This window comes from Eptatretus burgeri, chromosome 12 (assembly GCF_056783735.1).
Source record: "Eptatretus burgeri isolate ZD-2024b chromosome 12, Ebu_testis_v1, whole genome shotgun sequence".
Taxonomy (NCBI): domain Eukaryota; kingdom Metazoa; phylum Chordata; class Myxini; order Myxiniformes; family Myxinidae; genus Eptatretus; species Eptatretus burgeri.
Window position 1 is genome coordinate 55,186,724 of NC_140972.1, and position 24,595 is coordinate 55,211,318.

At 42.4% G+C, this 24,595-nt stretch overlaps 2 protein-coding genes and 1 pseudogene across 11 annotated transcripts in view; 1 reads left to right on the forward strand and 2 right to left on the reverse strand.

Moving 5' to 3' along the window:
* The window catches only part of LOC147015662 (synaptic vesicular amine transporter-like), a 226,965-nt gene that overhangs the window by 183,514 nt on the left and 18,856 nt on the right, over nucleotides 1-24,595 (forward strand). For 7 of the 10 annotated variants that reach the window (XM_085848017.1, XM_085848023.1, XM_085848022.1 and 4 more), the window contains one exon: nucleotides 19,858-20,000. The exons of 2 other annotated variants lie outside the window; for them this stretch is intronic. In XM_085848017.1, coding sequence (XP_085704143.1) covers nucleotides 19,858-20,000 — 143 coding nt within the window. Of the gene's footprint in view, nucleotides 1-19,857; nucleotides 20,001-21,602; nucleotides 22,033-24,595 lie in introns of those variants that run through there. One more of the 10 variants, XM_085848020.1, reaches the window with a different exon arrangement.
* On the reverse strand, nucleotides 12,335-16,937 carry LOC147015663 (uncharacterized). The gene is made up of 4 exons (XM_085849186.1): nucleotides 16,914-16,937; nucleotides 13,399-13,550; nucleotides 12,985-13,121; nucleotides 12,335-12,918 (listed from the first exon to the last, which is right to left on the reverse strand). Exons 1-4 carry the CDS (start codon nucleotides 16,935-16,937, stop codon nucleotides 12,335-12,337), a joined length of 897 nt encoding a protein of 298 aa, XP_085705312.1.
* On the reverse strand, nucleotides 15,687-18,865 carry LOC147015664 (uncharacterized; annotated as a pseudogene).

The following is a 24,595-nucleotide window of genomic DNA, read 5'->3' on the forward strand; positions in this document are numbered from 1 at the left end:
TTGTAGTTCTTATTAGTACCTGTATTCATTAAGACGAGCTGAAACCCCGTCACAGACGGATTCCGTTCATTCAACCACCCTCACCAGCTCACACACACTTGAGGGACATGGACTGGACAGGGGTGCTTGCTCCCGCCTACTCATCCCCAGCCCCTGCCCCATTCCCCTCGCCACTGCCCCATTCCCCCCACCCCTGCCCCATTCAATTTGCTTACCCCCGCCCAAAAATTTAATTACCCTAGCCCTGCCTCTTCACTCCCCACCCCCCCCGTCTTTTGATTCCCCGCCCCACTTGCCCCGGGCCCCCACCCACCTGTCCACCCCCTCACACTCAACTCCGCCTCATTCAACCCAGCCCCCGCCCCATTTCCCCTGTCTCCCGCTTTCAATTTGCTTACCTCCACCCAAAAATTTGCTTACCTTGCCCCCCGCCTCTTCACTCCTCAACCCCATCTCAATGAAAAGTGTTTATTCTGCTTCAGAGTTGAAAGTTGACTATTGCCACTATGTGCGATGCACTCTTACAGGTACGAAGTTTCTTTCAGTCCAGGTCACAGTACCGAGAAAAATGTGACGCGACCACGAGGAGGAGCACAAAATTGGTCCTTCAGTATTAATATATAGAAGATAGATAGATAGATAGATAGAAGATAGAAGATACAGTAGACGCCGCTTTATAAATCCACGGTTATAAAATACAGCCGCTGATTGTGACCAAAAATGAGTTGGAACGGAATTTTACATCGAGAAATCCGCCGTTTAATAAATCCACCTGCTTGGCACGTGCGCGGTCTCAACCTAAGCTTGATGTATGCGCTGCTGCAGAGTGAAAAAAAAACCCAACAACAACAGCAACTGGTGATGGACTTCGAATCCCGCCGCCGCTCGAATCCCTCCGACCCCGAATCCCAATAGCCAAGAGAAGAAAGCGACGATGAACCCGAGCCAATGCCAACAGCAGCAGAGATGCGGACGGCACTCGCCAAATTGGACAGGGGACTGCAGCTCTCAGGTTTTGCCCATCCCGATTTCCGCCACGTGACGGATTCAATAAAGGAACATTTGCGCAAAACCTTCCCTCCCAAGCAAGCGACCTTGGAGAGATTCCTTTGAACAACCCCCTTGTCACCGTTTGATAAATCAACGTTTTTGTAGCAAAAAGCAGTGTTTAACGACATTCGCTTTTTTGTCTTATCTATCCAGTAGGTGGCTGAAAATAGGTTCTCCGCTTAATAAATCCAGCCGGTTAATAAATCCAAACGGCATGGTCCCATGATGGATTTATAAAGCGGTGTCTACTGTACAATGTTTCTTGTTACATTTTTGTGTCAAATTCACATTTTGAGGTAGTCACCATGTGCAGAAGAGGATTTTACATTGCAGACGCTATTTTCGAGGAGTGGAATTAGTAATTACACCTCTCAGCAGTCATTTTCTGACGACGGACGTAATGGCGTCAGCGAATGACCGATGATGTCATGACGTCCTGACGCCTCTCAGCGGTGACGTCACACGTCGCCATGTAAATGAATGTAAAACGAAAAGTGTTTATTCTGCTTCAGATTTGAAAGTTGACTATTGCCACTATGTGCGATGCACTCTTACAGGTACGAAGTTTCTTTCAGTCCAGGTCACGGTACCGAGAAAAACGTGACGCGACCACTAGGAGGAGCACAAAATTGGCCCTTCAGTATTAATATATAGATTGATTACAAAAGTTACTCAAAGAAGAAATCCACTTCTCCACTCCCACCTGTTGTCCTTCAAAGGACAAAACAAAATCAATTTGTAATCAATTAAAAATGCATAGCCCCCTCGTGAGCATCCCTGTTTCCTAGGCATCTATCTCCAAGCGCAATTCGTAGTACCTTGCCCTTCATGTCGCCATCCCTCTCCAGCAGACCAGGGGGTTCCAGGTGGTTGCATGGCTGGGCCTGCTTTAGACCACCATAGTAAGAGTAGAAGTTGGTCCTTAGGCCTTTGCAGTGGAGATCCACCCAGCATGAGCGATCAAGCCATTTCCAACACACCTGGGTGTAGAGTTCAGGGAAGAAGGCTGATAAGTGCATCAAGTATAACATTTGTCCAGAGTGAAAGGATATACTCATGACATCAACCTATGGATTCTCAATCACAATTTTGCATAAGTCATGAAACTCCTCTTCAAGATCAGGATCCTAATAAAGAGGTGTTTGTTGAGGAACCATTACAGATGTAGCTTTCCTCTTTAAGCATGAGGTAATCAATGATGGCAGTGTTGTAGTGGCACATTTGAAGAGTACTAGGATAACACAGGCACGCACGCACGCACGCACGCACGCACGCACGCACGCACGCACACACACACACACACACACACACACACACACACACACACACACACACACACACACACACACACACACACACACACACACACACACACACACACACACACACAAACAAAGGCCATTTCTTCCGTGCTCGAGCAGGGGTTAGCCTTGCCAGTCCCACGACAATCTTTTTTATTAATGGCCAGCTGCCCTTTCTGCCACCAACCCTTTATTCACCTCTTACAACATGCAGGGATACAGTGCACCTATTCTAAACCAGGGCACACACCAGGACATCCCAACAAGCTGGTACTCATTTTGCCAACCTCGGAAGGATGACAGGCTGAGTCAACCTCACCTGGTATTAATTCAATGGCTGAGCAGGATTTGAACTCAGGACCCTAGGATCCCAAATCCACCACCCTAACCATTAAGCCAACACCAGGCTCTACTGTGATAATAACAAGTAGTATTAATCCCATAAAAATCCATTGCAACAATTTTGTTCCTCATCCTCCAAAAATCCCTTTAAGCTAAGAAAATATTCCATCATCTGTATAATCATTATGGAACTTAGCTCCTTCCTCTTTAATCTTTTCTGATAAACTTGCATTGTGTTCTGATTTATGTGGGATATAAGTACAACATTCATACCCAATAACTGCACAAGTTCCCCCCTGCTCTGCAAGTACTAAATCTAAAGCAATTCGATTTTGGATAGCTACAGTTCACATTGCAATAATTTCTACATTAATATCCAACAAACTATCAGTGCTTTCATTGGCAAGTAATTCCAAAGCAGCTATCATTTGTATAAGTTCTACAGCTGTCTTAGCAACCCCGTATTGAGGATTGATGGCCAGAAAGGCCAAGTCAGTTGAAGAGAAACCCCGTTAATTTCATTTCAGATGCTGAAATGGGGAATGGGAAAGTTGATGTACATATTGCACCACGTCACCCAAATAACATGATCCCGTCCAATTAACTGGGAGCCGTGGATAGGCTTGATTTCCACAAATAAAATAGGTGTAATTCAATGCTGCTTGTGGTCTCATTGTGCGATTTTCAATAATATAACTCTTACATTCAGATTTACCTAACATTCTTTTCTCCGATGATTTCTGCACTAGACATAGGTCTGGTTTTTCTTTTGTTTGTCTTACCACAAAATATGGAGGCATTTTACTTAAATTGAAGTTAGGCCAGTACCAATTACTAAAAATTTGCAGCTGGATATACTTTCTGGTCCCATTCATTGTTTCCATAACTGCTATTTGTTCTAGCCATTCTTTCTCTAATTCGTTAACTTGATTTTCTTTTTGCATCCATCTTATAAAATACCCACACCACTCTTGCCATTTAAAGGGTATTGCTAGTAGTGGTATTCCACTCTGCATTGAATGAGTTATGAGAGTGCAAACCGAACAGCTAGTTTTATTTAAAGACTTAGCACATCTTAGAGAAATAGCCAGGAAAGTGTTAATCCCATGTATCCCATCCGGATGTGAGTGTGCTTTTATACTTTGTTGTGCTCTTATGTAGCTCTACTTCACTGGTTAAGCCTCTTTTGTGTCTATGTGTTGCGACTAGTTAGGTAAGCAGGTGTGCGAAAATCACTTTCCTGATGAATATATAAGCAAACATTGTCATGAGTATTACTTGTCGGCCCTATCGACCATGGAAATACCCCTATCTCTACCATACAATTTAAAACAAATGGTGTACTTAAGCATATAACAAGAAAGGCTATCATAGTAGGCACAGGGCGGCAATTTAGGAGTCCTTCTCAGGATTCCCCATGCTACGACCTCTTTTGCAGTGGGAGGAGTGGATCCACTTTGCTCGGCCTTGGCATTTTACAGCACTAAGGGTCGTCAGCAGGACTTGAAAGGGCCCAGACCACCTTGGCTGTGGAGCGTTCTTTTTTATGAGTCTTTATTTAGAAAAAGTCACCAGGTTCGAAGCTGTGGCAGTCAGTGGTAGCTGGCTCCGGTAGTGCTTCCTTCACCTGCAAATAGAAGCCCCTGACAGCACGGTTTAAGGCAATACAAAAGGTAAGCATTGTCTCATCCATCTGATGTAGGTGTATTTCTTTTACAGTTCATGGAGCTGAGTATGGCAACCTCATTGGTCTTCCCATTGTAATTTCATGCGGAGATAAGCCAATTTTTTTGATTTGAGTTCGATCTCATTGTCATTAGAGCTATTGACAGTGCACCAGGCCACTTTAGCCCTGTTTGTTCACAAATCTTGGCCAGTTTATTCTTTTGGAACCCGTTCTGCCTCTCCACTGCCCTTGCTGACTGTGGGTGATGAGTGAAATGGAAATGCTACTTGATTTGCAAAGCCCTACACAATTCTTTCACCACTTCGGCTATAAAATGAGTTCCCTGATTGCTAGAAAGTTTACAGGGTATCCCAAATCCACAGACGAAATCATTTATCAAAAGCTTGACAACAGTAGTAGCATCCACTTTCCTACAAGGATACGCTTCAACCCATTTATATAACACATCTACCACTACGAAAATGTATGCGTATCCACAACATTTTGGCATTTGCACAAAATCAATTTGGATATGCATAAAAGGACCCATGGGTGGAGGGTGTACCGCTGGAGCCATCTGAGGCCCCCTTTCCAGGATTATGTTCTGGACAAATTTGGCACATCCTACAATATTGTTCTGCAATTGGACTAAAGCTTGGGGCATACCATTGCTTCCCAATGGAAGAACACATCCCTCCTTGCTTGTATGGCCGGCACCGTGTGCTCGGCAAGCAAGCCATGGTAACAGAGCTTTTGGAGCCACAACGCGATTATCATGTGATCTCCATAGCTTAGACATATCATCAAATTTGCATCCAGATATTATCCATAAATCTCTTTCCGCTGTACTAACAGCTGCTTGTAAAGCAGCAACATCATCAAGAGAAGGCGTAATTGTGGCTGGTGGTAAAACACATTGCGATATCAATTGGGCATTTTGGGAAATGGCTGTGGCTTCAGCAGCTTTATCTGCTTTAGCATTTTCCTGAGAAACATCATCAGAACCACCAGTGTGGGCATCACACTTGATAACTGCAATTTGGGAGGGAAAAGGAATTGCCTGCAACAAGTTAGCAATCAACTGACCATTCTTTACTGGAACACCAGTGGATGTTAGAAATCCTCGTTCATGCCACAAGGCACCAAATTTGTGCACAATGCCAAATGCAAAGCGCAAATCAGTGACCCTCTGCCCTTACAATTTGGCCCTCTGCTAAGCAGCATGCACAAGTTAAAGCAAACACCCCAGCTTGCTGTACAGATCAGTTGGTAGGCAATTTCCCACTCTGAATTACTTTATTTACAGGTTATGCAGTTTGTTGTGACCACAAAGAACCATCCAGTGCATGAGAAGATGAACCATCAACATACAAAATCAACTCTGAATTTTGAATTGGCATGTCTCTCAAATCAGGGCAGGGTAGACATATGCGAGTTATCACTTCCACACAATCTAGAGGTTCTCCATCATCCTATGTAGGTAACAAAGAAGCAATATTCAAGGGAGGACATCTCTGAATTGTGACGTTAGATGGAGTTGTCAGTGGAAGTTCGTACGTCGTCGCTCATGATGCTGATAAGTGCTGCATTTTCAGCTTTAGTAGCACAGCGATGACAGCATGCAGCACCAAAAGGATTAGAGGTTTACCCACGACAAGAGATCCCGTCATCTGCACCACATATGAAGCAACTGCTACTGCTCTCAAACACTGTGGGAATCCCTGGGCGACTGGATCTAATTTAGTGCTGTAATACGCAATGGGCCACATTTTGTCCCCATGCTTCTGAGCTAACACAGATTGTGCAAACCCCCATACTTCGTGTGAATACAGATAAAAGGGCTTTTTGTAATCTGGCAGTGCCAATGCAGGGGTGGAGGACAAGGCTTGCTTCAGTGTCATAAAAGCTACATCAGCCTCTGGCATCCAATTTAATGGATCATGACTATTTGGAGATCCTATGTCCAACAGGGAACAAGATAAGAGTGCGTCGTCAGTTATCCACTGCCTCCAGTCGCCCATTGCTCCTAGAAAATATCTCATTTGATTAATGGTGGTTGGCTTTGGCAGTTTCAATACTGCGGATATACGCTCTGAGGAAATAAGCCAGGTATCTCCCTTTAGGATGTGTCCCAGATACTTCACCTCCTGCTGACAAAATTGCAATTTGGCCTTTGAGGCTTTGTGTCCATTCTCTGTTTATGCCGTTAGTAGTGTCAGAGTGTCCTGTTCGCATGCCTCCTTTGTTGTCGAGAATATCAACAAATCATCTACAAACTGAATTAGCACTGATTTCCCTGGAAAAACTATGTCGTTTAAGTTGTCCTTCAATGCTTGCGAAAACTGGGTGAGGCTTTCTATGTATCCCTGAGGAAGTACAATCTCAGTGTATCGTCCACCCTGATAGGTGAACGCAAAAAGGAACTGAGATTTGGGGTGTATTTCAGGATAGAGAACAATGCTGAACATAAATCGACAACTGAATAATAAATGGTATTACTTGGAATACTGGAAAGAACCGTAACGGGATTCGGAACGACAGGATATGCAGGTTTGACACGATTGTTTACAGCTCTCAAGTTCTGCACAAAGCACCATGTCAACTTCCCTGGCTTATGCACTGGTAAGATTGGCATGCTACATTGGCTGACAGTGGGAAGGATCATTCCTTGTTCTAATAATGCTTTGACTTTTCCTGCTTCTGCTCTAGTCGCAATTGAAATTGTGGTTTGCGAGGCAATATTTTGGTCGCATCTACAGTGGGGAGAACAAGTATTTGATACACTGCCGATTTTGCAGGTTTTCCCATTTACAAAGCACGTAGAGGTCTGTAATTTTTATCATAGGTACACTACAACTGTGAAAGACGGAATCTAAAACAAAAATCCTGAAAATCACATTGTATGATTTTTAAATAATTAATTTGCATTTTATTGCATGAAATAAGTATTTGATCACCTACCAACCAGTAAGAATTCCGGCTCTCACAGACCTGTTAGTTTTGTCTTTAAGAAGCCCTCCCATTCTCCACTCATTACCTGTATTAACTGCACCTGTTTGAACTCATCTGCATAAAAGACAGCTGTCCACACTCAATCAATCAGACTCCAACCTCTCCACAATGGGCAAGACCAGAGAGCTGTCTAAGGACATCAGGGACAAAATTGTAGACTTGCACAAGGCTGGGATGGGCTACAGGACAATAGGCAAGCAGCTTGGTGAGAAGGCAACAACTGTTGGCACAATTATTAGAAAATGGAAGAAGTTCAAGATAACAATCAATCTCCCTCGGTCTGTACTGGGGCTCCATGCAAGATCTCACCTCGTGGAGCCTCAATGATCATGAGAAAGGTGAGGGATCAGCCCAGAACTACACGGCAGGACCTGGTCAATGACCTGAAGAGAGCTGTGACCACAGTATCAAAGAAACCATCAGTAACACACTACGCCATCATGGATTAAAATCCTGCAGCGCACGCAAGGTCCCTCTGCTCAAGCCAGCGCATGTCCAGGCCCGTCTGAAGTTTGCCAATGACCATCTGGATGATCCAGAGGAGGAATGGGAGAAGGTCATGTGGTTTGACGAGACCAAAATCGAGCTTTCTGGTTTAAACTCCACTCGCCGTGTTTGGAGGAAGAAGAAGGATGAGTACAACCCCAAGAACACCATCCCAACCGTGAAGCATGGAGGTGGAAACATCATTCTTTGGGGATGCTTTTCTGCAAAGGGGACAGGACGACTGCAACGTATTGAGGGGAGGATGGATGGGGCCATGTATCACGAGATCTTGGCCAACAACCTCCTTCCCTCAACAAGAGCATTGAAGATGGGGCATGGCTGGGTCTTCCAGCATGACAACAACCCGAAACACACAGCCAGGGCAACGAAGGAGTGGCTCCGTAAGAAGCATCTCAAGGTCCTGGAGTGGCCGAGCCAGTCTCCAGACCTGAACCCAATAGAAAATCTTTGGAGGGAGCTGAAAGTTTTTGTTGCCCAGCGACAGCCCCGAAACCTGAAGGATCTGGAGAAGACCTGTATGGAGGAGTAGGCCAAAATCCCTGCTGCAGTCTGTGCAAACCTGGTTAAGAATGACAGGAAACGTCTGATCTCTGTAATTGCAAACAAAGGTTTCTGTACCAAATATTAAGTTCTGTTTTTCTGATGTATCAAATACTTATTTCATGCAATAAAATGCAAATTAATTATTTAAAAATCATACAATGTGATTTTCAGGATTTTTGTTTTAGATTCCGTCTTCCACAGTTGAAGTGTACCGATGATAAAAAATTACAGACCTCTACGTGCTTTGTAAGTGGGAAAACCTGCAAAATCGGCAGTGTATCAAATACTTGTTCTCCCCACTGTATCTTGATCTTTACTGGCTGCATGTTCTTAATTCATCCCATGTCATGAGGGTGTGTTGTCCACAAACACGCCAGGACCCAATCTAAAGGTTCAAGCAATGCTTCTATGCCCGGCGTCTTTGGAATGTCAACCGCCTCAAACCTAGATGACGTTGTTTGCCCGTTCCTTTTCCAACAAAACCCGTCAGTTCCCATTCGCCAGAGTTCTGTTCCCTGGAAAAAATCCTCCAATAGTTGCTCCTGATACCATTTCCAAATCGGTTATCATAGGTCCTATGTTCTTCACCTGGTAATCCCGCGCCACCACGAAGGTAACATGTGGCGTAACATTAGATCATTGGTTCCATAATTTAAATTGTTCCTGTGTCAAACGTACTTCCATGGCAATCCCTTGTCACCCTATCCACATTGTTCCCAATGTTATATTAAAACTTTGGTGTAATTTGGAAGATACCTCTTTCGCATTATCGGTGTCCTTGGCTGTTGCATCATAATATGCCATACAGTGTAACCGAGTTTTCCCTGTGGTTAAGTCTATGTGGTGTTGACTTTCCCAGTCGTGCACCTCCGGAACCTCTCTCTTCAAGCTGGTTATGCATGCCTGTAAATGATTAGAAACTCCACCATCTGTCAGGGCCCACCAATATACAAGACTCTCTGTACTTTCCTGTAACAAAGTCAAGACAGTTACATGCAATTAGTGTGGCATATCTAGATAAATTCCATCTGGTGTGCATTTCACCAAACAGTTCAGTTTGTAGAACAAATCTCTTCCTGACAGACTGGATGGTGCATCCACTGCCATTAAAAATGCATGTTGGCAAAGGCATGTTGTGGACAAAGGTCCGATTTCTACACATAATTGCTAAGACAATGGAATTGCTATAGTAACACCCAATACTCCTACAACATCTACCTGGTTTCGCGAAAGCGGGGTGCTCGGGAGGTCACTCTGTCTAATTGCTGATTGTATCGCCCCCGTGTCTGCAAGGAAAGGAATTTATTGCCCCTCAATTGTCAAAGTAAAGGCCCGGTCACACCTTGACATTTTAGCCAGCGATGGCAACGTATTAAAATGTATCTAAAACGCTGGCTTACGTTGAACTTTTGATTTTTTTTTAAAGATTCGGACGTATTCATCACGACTTGGTCTTATGTATAACGCATTTGTAACAACACAGAACGTTTCGTTGTGTTATAGATAACTTATACCAACGAATGCTGAATCTGTTGGCGGCATACACAACCGATGCCCAACGATAGTCTAACTTAGGCATAGCGCGTTGCACGCATCGCCGACGATGTCGTGACGTAGCCTATTAAAAGGCTGACGCACAACGATTCGAATCATAACTGCCGTAGAAATGGAAGTGTCAACATCGCGGTCACACCTTGGCGATCTTGCCAACGTATGCCGACCTAAGAAAAATGTGTCTAAAACGTTGGGGAATGTCAAATACGGTATGAGTAAGTTTGGTATACGTGAGTACAACGCTAAAGTACGCTATCATACGTCGTAGTAAGTAGAGTACGTCAAGAAATTTTAAACATGTTCAAAATTTTATGACGTACTCGGCGTATGACACACGTTCCGCATGCGATGGGGATAAGTTGTACACACGATATGCGGACGCTTACACACGTCCACAAAGGCTACTTATAAGCTACTCATAAGTCGAAACACGTCGCGGTAATGTCTTTTTTACGCGAAACTTATTTCTAACTTATGTTTGACGTGCTTTGAACCAATTCTTTACGTAGTCCCAACACACATCGACTTATGTAGACGTATTCCAATGACGTCTTCCGGTCGACAAAAAAAATAAATGAACGTGTTTCTAGCTTACAACTGCCATATAAAGACGTGTTCCCAGCGGTTTTGGGAATTGGTATATAAAAATGCTGCTCATAAAAGGGGAACCCAACAGTGTTTTTGAGTCCTTTTTGAGTCGATGTCCATGTCAGCAGTAACAGTATCAGTATCAGTATTAGTATTAGTAGTAGTTTGTTCATGTTGGCAGTAGTAGGTGAGTGTGAGGGGGAGGGTGTGGGTTATGATGGATCGTCCTTGCATTTAACGATTTAACGATTTAAATGATAAACTCAACGATTTAAATGGCTGCATCTCCACTATTGAAAGTAGACGCTTGCGCTCAACAATTGGATTTTTTTTTTTACACTCAACGACTTTTAAACGGTACGACTCAGCTATTTTCATTGTTTACAATGAACGATTTAAATTGCTGTCACTCGCCTTTGTTTTTTGACGCTGGCGCTCGGAAATTTTAATCGTTTCTATTGAACGTGCTAAATCGCTCAAACCCCACTATTGAAAGTAGACGCTTGCGCTCAACAATTGGATTTTTTTTTACACTCAACGACTTTTAAACGGTACCACTCAACTATTTTCATTGTTTACAATGAACGATTTAAATTGCTGTCACTCGCCTTTGTTTTTTGACGCTGGGGTTTGGAAATTTGAAGCGTTTCTTCTGAACATGTTAAAACGCTCAAACTCGACTATTTTAAATAGACGCTGCCGATGGACAATTGGAATCATAGCCAAGCTAGACATCGAAGTGTGAACATCCTCGTCATGCCGAAGAAAAGTTTGAAGAATGCTGCAAATAAGTGTCCTGGCCATGGCCGTGGACGCTGACGCAAGGACGATCCATTATACCGACGTCTTTCAGCCTATGAGTAACTTAAAAGTAACGTCTGTCGACGTGTGGCAACGATCGCGTAACGTGCCAACAACACGTTAATCATAGGTTAGAAATAAGTTTCGGGTACGCTAAACATTACCTCGGCGTGTCTCAACTTATGATTAACTTACAAGTAGCATGTGTTGACGTCTGTCAGCGATCGCAGACCGTGCATACAAACTTGTGGCCAGCGTAGCGGAACGTGTGAGTCATACGCCGGCATACGTCGTGAAATTTCAAGCATAAAAAAATTTGAGGACAACCAAAAAGTACAACGTTTAAAGCCAACGTACAACGACGTATGGCAGTATTTTTCAGCGTGCTCTCAATGTTATCAAAACTTACCCATAACGTATTCAACGTGTGCCAGCGTTTTAGAAAAAAAATTCAAAAATCGGCATACGTTGGCTAAAACGTCAAGGTGTGACCGGGCCTTAAGCTTTGGTTCATCATGTGGTTCAGAAGTTAACAATGGCAATGCAGTTGATGCTTCACCCAGGCCCACCTATTGGTGCTTCTGAAATGAATTGGATGCTGACACCACCCACTGCTCCTGAGGCTGCAGTTTAAAGTTCTGTCCCTGATTCTGTGGTTGCAGTGGTTGCTGCCAAGCTGCTCTATTTGGGCACTCCCTAGCCCAGTGGCCAACTTGGCCACACACTCAGCATGTATCCCTATCCATACCTCGTGGTCATACATAGCATCCGTACCCACGTCCACAACCCGCAAACGCATTATCGTTTCCAAATCTCCCTCGACCACACCCGCCTTGCAATGTACTTACTTGCAATTGCAACAACTTTGATGATGTCTCGGCACTTCGCTGTTCTGACAGTGAATAACAATGGGTAGGGTAACATCTGGCAACATGTCTTTCAAGGCTTTCGTTTCCCAACACACACATATTCACTTAACTTCGGTTTGTAGGTTTGCAGTGAACCCATTGATAAAGGCATGGGACAAAGGCATTCCGTCCTCTTCGTCTGGCAAACCAGAATGCTGTCGAAACACATTTCTTAATCGGCCCAAATAGTCTAACGGATCTTCCCCCGCCTTTTGTCTACACGCATGAATCTTTCCCAAATCTATCTTGACCGGGGCTACTGTTTCTACCACTGTAATCAGCTCATCAATCCTTTGTTTCAGCACATTCTCGTCTATTGGTGCTTGTTCCGGCCAATGAGCTGTATGTTTCAGCTGTCGCAACAATCCCTCAGGTACAATTAATCTCAATAAAATATTCATGTCCACATCGGGTGGGTTATGACACTCCACAATGAGTCGCAATTCCTGTTTAAATTTCTGCGGGTCTTCGTGCATGTTTGACAAATCGTTCGCTAATGTTTCTAATTCTGACCCCCATGGCTTATAAATAGCTTGCGTGTCATCCTGACCGAGGTAATCTCGCAAAGGGCTCATGCTTACAACACCCATTTTCTCAATCTTTCCAGCAGTATTTTGAGCCTTTCTAAGTCTGGTCTCTGGACCAACTGTACCAGGTTAGGGATCCATCCATCTCCATTGTGTCAACATGTCATCACCCAAAATTTCACTACTTTGTTCATCCATGGCCTCCTGTACGCCTCCTATCACTCCCGTTGGTTTCTCTGTCGGAGAGGCCGCTTGGCGTGCGTCCTGAAAAATTGGTCCCGTTTCCTTCAGAATGGTTGTCACACTATCTGGGACGATTTGGCTGAGGTAGAGGTTCATGTGTAGGCACAGTCGGTATGTATGACCTGGTGACTTGGTGACTTGGTGATGGTGGCAGTTTAAAATACTGGCGAGGAGTGGGCCATCTTTCCAGCTCTTCTACGTCCTCATTGAATTCTACTTGAGCGATCTGCTGCTTCCTTTTACCTTTCCCAATACTTAACAGCATTTGAGTTGTCACCCCATTTATTGTCCATTGTGTCCTTCCAAGGCTGTCTTTTCAGCCTGTCAATTTTGATTTCTCGTTTCTGTCTTTATACTCTTGCATCCAATCCATAAATGTCTTCCAATTCACTTCCTCAGCAGTTCTCTTATCCTTAGCTTCGAGCTTTCTCCTTAAATTCTCCAAATGGTCTCTGTCAAAAGTCCCATCCTTTGGGAAACTGAACTTACTGTCCTTTGTCCACTCCCACTATTTCTCGATGTCACTCACGGATTCAGGTCTAAGTTTATCAAACATATACCTTTCACATATCCCCCTACATGGAGGCTAAGTTTGGCTCTGATGGTTTTGCCCAGTCCTACCCTGTTTACCCTCATTATTTCCGATGACATAACCTCTTAGCAGCACACAATAACAATGCGAACAGTTTCACAATGAGGAAACTCCCTGCAAGCACAACAAAACAAACAGAAAGATCAAAATAATTAACTCTACAAACATTCCTTACACTAATTCCCCTACTTAAGGACTTAAACCTCCTTTAGTGCACCAGGACTACTTATCTTTTTTCCTCGATGGACTTTAACCCCTTATGAAAACATTTGAATGTACAATCTCCTATCTTGTTTTCTTTGGCAGACTTTAACCCCTAATTTCAGCCTATCAATAAAGGTTCTCCATTGTATACCTCCGCTATTGTTCAAGCATGTTAGTGGGGCAACTTAGCATAACAATTGTGCATTTTGTGAGGAAAGCACCAAATTTGGCACACTAGTAGCCTCTCATATTATGAACAGATTTGGATATTGGGCCATCTCAAAATTTTTGATGGCAGTGGAAAATGGCTGCCACAGCCATCAGCGGCTGAATTTGAGATGGCCCAATATCCAAATCTATTCATAATATGATAGGCTACTAGTGTGCTAAATTTGGTGCTTTCCTCACAAAATGCACAATTGTTATGCTATATTTCGCTAAGTTGCCCCACTATGTTACCCGTTTGAAAGGTGCAGCATCCGACTTGAAGTGAGAGCAAACACTCTGCCTGAGGATTTTCAAACAGTCTCCTCTTGCCTTTCAGTTCGTGGCCACTTGTGTTTGCTGTCACTCCAGTTGGCACTGCCCCCCAGGATTAGCAAATTGGGACTCTGTCACCACTCTGGCATGTTTCCCAGCCTTGGTAAAGCAAACATTTCCTTCTTGGCAGTCTTACTGGTGCCTTTAGCATTACAATGACATTTTCACAAACAAGCCAAAGTACATGTTCATTTGGATTACAAACTGAATTGAAGTAAATTAATTTAAGTCTTAATCAAATAACAAGTGATATGTTTAACTGATATATTTAAGGTTTACTGAAACTGAAAGGGCACTTCCAAGTTATAGTTTCTAATTGCTTTTGCAAATACATGTTAAATCATTAGCAAGAAACAGAAAACATTGTTTAATAATAGAAAAGACATGTATGATTATATTTCCTGTCAGTTCTCTTTTAGCCAACACATGAGTTCAATTAATATTCAGTGGATGATATTAAATGAGATTATAGTTCATATTAGTGCCTGTATTCACGAAGATTGATTACAAAAGTTAATCAAAGAGGAAATCCACTTCTAAATATAAAATTCAGCTCTGCACAGACAGCGAGCTGTCTGGCAGGCCCCTAGCATATAATACAGAGACATGACAGTAGTAAACAGACACCTTAAATTTATTAATTTCATCTGTGTAAAGAAAGTTTTACTCCGATTTGTACTAATATTAAATTATATATTTGCCGAAACGAGTTCCTGGGTCTTGTCCGACAATTAACGATGCCTCGAACCCGGGGAGCACATGACCTTTGTGATTTTCAAAGAGGACGGATTATTGGCCAAGCCGAAGGTGGAGTCAGCCAGCATCAGATTGCTCAGAACCTTGGCATTCCACTTTCTACAGTCAATCGGGTGATTTTGCAATTCACCAGCGAAGGCAAGGAATCCACAGCTTCCTGTTCTGGTTGATCTGGGCCCAAAGAAATGTGTCTTCGAGCTGTCAAGCGGTCCATTGAGAAAACTCCCCATTGCAAGGCAGCAGATGGTGCAGAGGAGGTCCAGGTTAGCTGAAGAACTGCCGTGCAGTACCTTCATCAACTGGGATACTATGGGAGAGCAGCGAGGAGAAAACCTCTTCTTAGACCAGCCAACATTCAAAGGAGAAAGAAGTGGGCTGACGAGATGGTCACCAGACCCTTGGAGTTTTGGCAAACTGTCATTTTTTCAGATGAGTCCCAATTTGCTATGGGCTGGCTCCCAAGCTTTACATGTCTCTTCTGGATTCTGTGGAATCTAAAACTCTCAAAATTATTGGAATTTCCCGTTATGAGGATGAAGCAAAAGGTCTGTTGCTCTCACATCACGTGCAGGTCAGTGGTCTCTCTGTTTTCTAGCATCTATTATCCAACATTTCTCCCTCTTCTCTCTTTCCACCACCTCCAGGATGCACTTATTCTTCCAGGAAGCCTCTCCTAGTTAAACTTCCAAAAGCCAGGCTGACTGCCTACCTCAATGCTTTTATTTCTCAGTTGTCCCGTCTAGGGAATGACCTTCCAAAAGCTGTTCTACGTCACTCTTCCCTCCAGGACTTCAAACACCAGCATCCCTTGTCATTCCCAATTCTGACCCATGATCTTTGTTACCCCCATTAACCTTTCCCAACTTAAGAATTATTGTATTTGCTAGCTTCAGTGCTTCCTCCCATCCTCACTCTCATCCTTTCCTGTTTATTTATTCTCTTGATGTTTGTCCCACTGTTAGTTCTACCTTGCTATTCAATGAGCTTTGCTACCAAGAAGAAAAAAAGTCAACTTCTTTAATGGCTAATGGCCATCATTATTCCCACCTTGTTGTGGAGTTGGCCATGGAATGTTTTTGGCTCATATCATTCATGAACCAGCTGGTCATGCCTAACGTTCGACTGGACCTGATTTGGGCAGGAATTTGTATTTTGTTCATGGTGCTAAAGACAGGTCTCTGCCAGGCAAAAACTGCCCTTTTTTCCAGTCAAGGTTTTCTCTGCTGATTTATGTACTTTGGAACATACTCTTTCAAATAAGCTTCTGGACCACCCTGAATTTTGCCGCAAATCCAATATGGCAGCCAAAATCCAATATGGCTGCCCCAGATATTTCAATGCACAGAAAACTTTTTTTCTGGTGCATTTTACACCCCATAAATTAAATGTATTACCAACAGATAGAAACATGACGACAAACTACACAAATATCATATTGGAATTGTTCTATGACGTCTCCTTGACGTTGAAATGACGTCATAGTCGACCGATCGATATCAGAAATTCAATGTACTGCAAACTTTTTTCTGGTGCATTTTACACCCCATAAATGTATTACCAACAGATAGAAACATGTCACTAAACTACCAGAATAACCCTTTATTTCTATTCTGTGACATCTCCTTGACATCGAAATGACGTCATAGCAATGCGATAGCCCCCATAATTTCAAATTTTATCAAACTTTTTATTTTGAATGAATTAAAATCAGATAGAAATGTGGTATTCTAATCACTGGTCCATAAATTTTCAATGACAGCAAAATGACGTATTCGGTACAGCGACCTCTCCTCGCTGTGCCATACTAGATTTCAATGTTAGAGAAGCTATTTGGGATTAGTCCAACAAAATACACGAATTTAAATGTATTTCTATCCCCTCTCAATGATCCCAGATGCTTAGTTATTGTTTTAAAAAGTCACAGTTCTATAAGTACAGAAGCTTTTCAATTCTCAGTCACGAAGGTCTATATCGCTGTCTTCACTCTCGAAGTCAGAGTCAAGTCCGCAGTTATCTGAAGAACATGCTTCAGGGTGCTCCACAACGGAGGGGGTGTTCTCTTCTTTGGGATTTTGAATGTTCCATAGTCTGGCTCCTCTTGGTCAATTAGACTGGACTGTTCCTGTTTGGAGGCAGTACTGGTCGGGGTATCATCTGCTCGGACAGCCTGGAATATTGTACCAGTTGTATGGTGGGTGGTTTGAGCTCCTGTTAGAGTCTGTTGTTTCCCGTCAGAGTTATCAAAAGTTATATGCACACTTTGCCCTGCGGTAAAACCTGGAGGAAGCATCCTCTTATGCTCCATCGAGATGAACTTTGCCCAGATGTTATTGATATCACGAACATCCGTGTATGATACTCCAAGATGCCACATCGGTTTAGGAGTTGAGTGGCTTCCTTGCTGCCTGTTATCCTGTGAATGGTTAAACTCATAGCAACTCCTATTGGAGAACGCTCACCATTGACCAGTTTCTCCCAACTTTCAGCTATGGCCGAAATTTTCTCGGCTTCAACCCTAGAGGCAGTGGCATATCCAAATGTGTTTGTTGACCTCCTGGGGTTGATTGACCAAGCAATGGCATTGCAAATACAGTGGAGTGGTCTGTGACTATCAAGTAGAGTAAACAGTTCGTCTGGTTCTAACGGCCATTTTACAGCCTCCCTCTGTGAAAGTTTTCGACGAATTAGCCTAGCAAATGCCTTTGTCAGATCAGATTCACGAAGTCCATTTCCTTGTAATGTAGCCACAGAGTACGAAAGTGGATTGACGGCACCAGAGTGGACGACCAGCCGGTTTCCCAGCAAGTGAAAGTCAATGGCATCTCCAAATATCTCAGTCAGGCATTTTTTCAAAGTATAGGTTTTTGAAATCGGAGGGTCCCTTACATCATATTCTTCACTCATTTCCTTTATATCATCAATTAACTCTGTCAGAAAATAGGCATTCAGATCCTTGATGACCATGCGTTGGAACAGTTTGAAAAAGCCATCTATGACCTCTGAAACTAATCCATCCTCTGCTGGAAGCTTCCGCTCAAAAGTGTAAGTAAACTTATCATAGCAAGTTTTATGATAATACACATCTGCTGCAAAAACGTCATAGGATGCACCACTAAGAATTACATCAATTATTTTTGTGGCAGCATGCAACTTGTCAGTTTTATCATTTATTTTCACATCCCTAGCTTGCAGGATTTTTGATACGGCATTTTTCTCAGAACATCGGCCTAGACCACCACTATTGAAGGGTTTGTTGTCATCTGCTGTTTGCATATTGCAGATAAAACAGATTTTCTTTGTTGGAATGGACCCTCTACGTATCCTATATGGGAGACTAGCAACATCTTCATTGGACTCATGCGAACCAGTTGTCCCTGAACTCGACAGCAGTAGTTTTTTGGACTGGGCTTCCTTTCGGGTGATTCTGTTTCGAAATGTGATTCTGCAGTTCTCATGAACATAGACATCCTGGTCTGCGCTAGAAAGATGCTGTGCAGTAGACAGGAATTCAACATAGGGTGCCTGAGTACATAAACTCTGGTCAATGTTTACCCATCTTTCTGCCAGTGCTCGAATAGACTGCAATCCATCCTGAGTTAACTTTGAAGATGGCTAACCTTCGTCGATACGTTCATTACACAGACAACACAAATGCAATTCATCACTCTCTAAACACAAAATTGGTGTAGATGCCATTGTGCAACAGTTTACACGTGTTCAAAAGCTGACATTGTCTTTATCTGTAGTCAAATGTGGATTCGCTGAATCTTCTCAGGAATCCTGGAATCTTTCCTGCCTGTCCTGATGTTAAGGATTCTAAAATGAAAGGGAAGCTGAGGAAATATGACCATGGAGAGAGGGAAATACATAAATCACTTGAAACCTTTTTATACAGTAGAAAATAGTAAATCCAAAGTGACTTAGGCTGGTGATTTGATATTATTGGTTATAGAATAAAAAGTTTGATAAAATTTGAAATTATGGGGGCTATCGCATTGCTATGACGTCATTTCGACGTCAAGGAGACGTCACAGAATAGAAATAAAGGGTTATTCTGGTAGTTTAGTGACATGTTTCTATCTGTTGGTAATACATTTATGGGGTGTAAAATGCACCAGAAGAAAGTTTGCAGTACATTGAATTTCTGATATCGATCGGTCGACTATGACATCATTTCAACGTCAAGGAGACGTCATAGAACAATTCCAATATGATATTTGTGTAGTTTGTCATCATGTTTCTATCTGTTGGTTATACATTTATGGGGTGTAAAATGCATCAGAAAAAAGTTTGCTGTGCATTGAAATATCTGGGGCAGCCATATTGGATTTTGGCTGCCATATTGGATTTGCGGCAAAATTCAGGGTGGCCCAGAAGCTTATTTGAAAGAGTATGTCCCAAAGTACATAAATCAGCAGAGAAAACCTTGACTGGAAAAAAGGGCAGTTTTTGCCTGGCAAAGACCTGTCTATAATGTCAATAAAAGGAACACCTGGCAGACACATTTATGAATTACATAGGCTTCGGGGCTTGGCTATCCAGCTAACATTCGGTGATATTACAAGCACCTTTATGAGAGAGATTAAAACTCTTTACATGCAAATACACTGATGTCAGTCAATGTTGTTTTGGAATTAATTCTCTCTTACTCAATGGCATCATTCGGTAATAATTCCCTCAATGCAGCCTTTGAACTAACAAACAGTATATGTGGATTTTACAGGGCCTCTGGCGGGTGGGGCCTTGGTTCAAAGCTTGGGAATTGGTGGATTTTTCTGGACGATGACGGCAATTGGGATCGTTAACATGGTGTATGCTCCATTTTGCTTCTTCTTGAGAAATCCTCCAGCGAGAGAAGAGAAACAGGTGACTGCATTTCGCAATATCAAATCAGAATGAATATATAATCGCACTCAATTCGTGTACACACACACACACACACACACACACACACACACACACACACACACACACACACACACACACACACACACACTCACAGAAGTGGATACCTTGAGAGCGGGTAGGTCTCCGTTCCATCTCCTGAAACCCACCTACATGTGGAGATAGTCGTCATGCAAAAACGGAAACTTTCACACACACACACACACACACACACACACACACACACACACACACACACACACACACACACACACACACACACACACACACACACACACACACACACACACACTCACAGAAGTGGATACCTTGAGAGCGGGTAGGTCTCCGTTCCATCTCCTGAAACCCACCTACATGTGGAGATAGTCGTCATGCAAAAACGGAAACTTTCACACACACACACACACACACACACACACACACACACACACACACACACACACACACACACACACACACACACACACACACACACACACACACACACACACACAGGTGTGTGAGAGTTTGGGTTATTTTCACTTTTTTAGTGCTATTCCTATTTAACATTTGTGAGAAGTTAGAAGTGTACAATATAGGTAGATTACAATTTAAATTTATGTGAAAGTCAATTTAATATCACAATTACCTTTCAGTATATAAAATAAAATGGGAACTTGAAAGTTATATTTTTTGCTATACATATGATATTATTACCTCCACCACCGAAGCTGAAGGAGGTTATGTTTTCACCCCTTTCTGTTTGTTTATTACTTGCAAAATCGAAGATTTTTCAAGTATATTAGTTAGCCGATTTTGTTATTCTGTCTGTCTGTCTGTCTGTCTGTCTGTCTGTCTTTTATCGCCTGCAGGTCACAATTTTAAACCGATCTTCACGAAACTTCACCACATGGTAGAGTTTGTCATAAGGAAGAAGTCTATTGTTTTTGAGGTCAAAAGGTCAACATAGGCCCAAGGTCAACAACTAAGGTGGTATTTCTAAAATCTTCAATTTTCATCCGATTGACTTGAAATTTGAAGAGCATTTATATTTTAGATAACTGAATTCAACCAGCGAATAATTTATGAGGTCAACATCTACCAAAAGGTCGACATAGGCCCAAGGTCAGCAACTAAGATGGAATTTCTAAACTCCTCAATTTTCATCCGATTGACTTGAAATTTGAAGAGGATTTATAGTTCAGGTCACTGAATTCACCGAGCCAATTATTTGAGGTCAACATTTACCAAAAGGTCAACATAAGTCCAAGGTCAACAACTAAGGTCATATTTCTAAAATCCTCAATTCTCATCCCATTGACTTGGAATTTGAAGATAATTTTCAAATCAGGTCATTGAATTCAACCACCAATTATTTTTGAGGTCAACATAGGCCAATAGGCCAACAAGGGCCGACTTTCTAAAATTGTCAATTTTCATCCAATTGACTTGAAATTTGAAGAAGAGTTGCATATTTGGTCGTTGAATTCAAGCACCAATTATTTTTTAGGTAAAATTTATTTTATGGATTTTGCAAGTATCGTACTCTGCACGACGTCTTCTTGTTTGTCTGTTTGTGTGCAGGATATCTCAAAAAGATGTGAACGAATTCTGACGAAACTTGGTGGACAGGTTAGGTGTGTGGCAAGGACGAATTGATTCAATTTTGGTGAAGATATGAATCCGGATCTGGATATGAGAATTATTTAATTTTCAAAGTGATTCTTCACCATCGAGAGATAGGGCCAAAAACGATATAGTACTGTGTAGCATGAGATTTCAAAAATGTATTGGGCCCGATATGTTCTTGTGGATAAAGCATTACGTGGCAGAGGTATGCGCTCTACCGAGTGACCTTCTAATATAATCATGTGTTAGTAGTATCCACTTCAAGAAAATATGCAGAAAACATTTTGTGAATTTTTGTTCAGGAAATGATAAATTATTGAAGTAATCAACACCAGTTATATTATTGCAAATTATAAGAAACCACAATAAAAGTTGAACAACTCTGGAGATGGCGATGGTTCACGAGCAATGTACACGGTTCGCCTTTTTTATTTTTTGACCTTCGAGGGGACGCCATGGGCAAACTGGCGGGAATCGGGAAAAATGTAAATGATGAAAGTTGGAGTACTCAAAAAGCACTACTTTGCATACCAACTTTCATTCAAAACAGTTGAAAACCCTAGGAGCTCGATGCCCAATTTATTGATTTTTTTTGACATTTTCTAAGTTTGTGACCTTGTGACCTTGACCTTGGGACGAAAATGAAAAAATCGAGCTCTGTGGGGCTATGCAGGTGCCATTGGGCTAACCAAATACCAAAACCCCTGCCAGATTCGACAAACCCCCTCGGAGAAGATGTAACTTGAAATCGGCTACCCCCTAAAAACACATGTTTTTTGGGCGTGGCTCCGCCCATAATGGGCGCAGCAAGCCCATTCTCCGGAAAACGCAACTAGATCATGATACAAACCTCGCACCCTAATTTTATCAAGATCGGATCAAAACCCATGGAGCTATGCTCGGGGCAGACAGACAGACACACACACACACCCATAACGAATATAGTGGTCACTTACTGACTCGTGAACCAAAAATTACTGAATGTGGGAAATTAGTTTTCATCAGCTTCTTTCCTTGTTTTAAAGTCTGAATGGGTTCAGAATGGCACTAAGGAAGCAACTTTCAACAGAACAGCGTGTAAAGATCCAACCTCTGCGAGAATAAGGTCACACTATGAGTAAAATAGCAGAAAAGCTGAAGAACTCCTGAAATGGTGTGAGGTACACTTTGCAATGCCCGAAATAAACTGGATCGGTACAAGAAAAGAAAAGGTCAGGAAGACCCAGAATAATCTCCCCAAACAAGACAAGCACTTGAAGTTGCTCAGCTTACCTGATAGGGGAAAAGCAAGTCAGCAGCTGACAAATGAAATGAGAGCACTGTGTGCATTAACATCTCTTCTAGTTCTGTGTGTAGAAAGCTCATTGCAGCAGGTCTCCATGGCAGGTGCAGCAAAGAAACCACTGCCGAGACCACAAAATAAGTCACCACCAAGATCGGGCGACTGAACAACAGAATTGAGTACTCCGATCTGATGAATCGAAATTTGAACTTTTTGGATCGAAGTGACGCCAGTTCGCATGTCGAAGACATGGAGAGCGTTATGACACACAATGTTTGCAGCCTACTGTTAAACATGGGGGATAGTCTGTGACTGTCTGGGGTTCTATCTCAACTTTTGGTGTCAGAAAAACTTGTTAAAATAAATGGGACACCAACAAAAGACAAGTACAAGCAGATACTGGAGCACCATGCAGTTATTCGAGGAAATTGTTGAATCGGAAGAGGATTCATTTTCTAACAAGATCATGATCCAAAACACACTTGCAATAAAATAAAACATTGTTTAGAAAACAAGGTTACAGCTGGTTTGTTCCAAATGTAAGAATGGTCACCCCCAGAGTCTGGACATGAATCCCATCAAGGCCATATGGGATTACCTGTAAACAGAAGAAAACAAGATATAAACTCAACTAACCTTACAGAACTGTGGAATGTACTCCAGGATATTTGGCACAATATTCCTACAAGTCTTATTGGAATACACGAAGCATATGTAAACGAGTGATGGCACTCAAGAAGGCAAAGGGTTGGCACAAAAGTATTGCCTAATGCTATAAAATGAGTTATTTTTGTTTGTGAAGCAGTTTTTTTCATGCGCATTTATAAAGGTGGTTCATTTACAATAACAAACATACATGACTCCTATCAATGATAATTTGATGAATTTACCTGATAGTATGAGTATCATTGGAATAACCCAAACTTTTGCACAGTACTGCACTGTATATATTCTGATGTACCATCTTCTTTTACAAAGCGTCAGTGCCGCTAAAGCAGTTTCTTGGCAAGGGTTATGCTGGGTAGTTGACTGTTGCCTTTCCATAGTACATTATATATATATATATATATATATATATATATATATATATATATATATATATATATATATATATATATATATATTGTTGCGTGCCAGGGTCTGGTGCGAAGACCACCAGGGGGGAAGAGCTATCTCGGCTCCCACAAGATTCCCCGGAATTGTAGGCCGTCGCACATGGATAATTCCGTGACGCGGCGGGTTGCTAACTGCCGTGGACGCCAATAACTCAACCGCATGACCAAGGATCCTCCCACCTATGAGTTAACCAGGTTACCTAATTAATCACGTTATTTAATTACCAGGGAACACGCCCTCGGTACGCCTTGTCCGAACCGGATCACTTTGCCGGATCGGATGCAGCCGAGCGACACTGCCAAGGACGTACCGGTTGAATGGAACGGATCGTTAGGAATAAAGTCCCGGCTAAAGTAGGATTCAGACCATGCTGGATCAATGAAAGAAAAGAAGAGAATGAGCTGGGAACATTTCCAATAATAATTTATTTACAAGCAGGTGAGGAAAGGTATGTGGTGCATTTAATAGTTTTATGGGGTGTGTAATGCAGGGATGGAAAGAATGGTGAGAGGTGAGGCAATATTACAAGCAACTTACGAAAGCAGACACA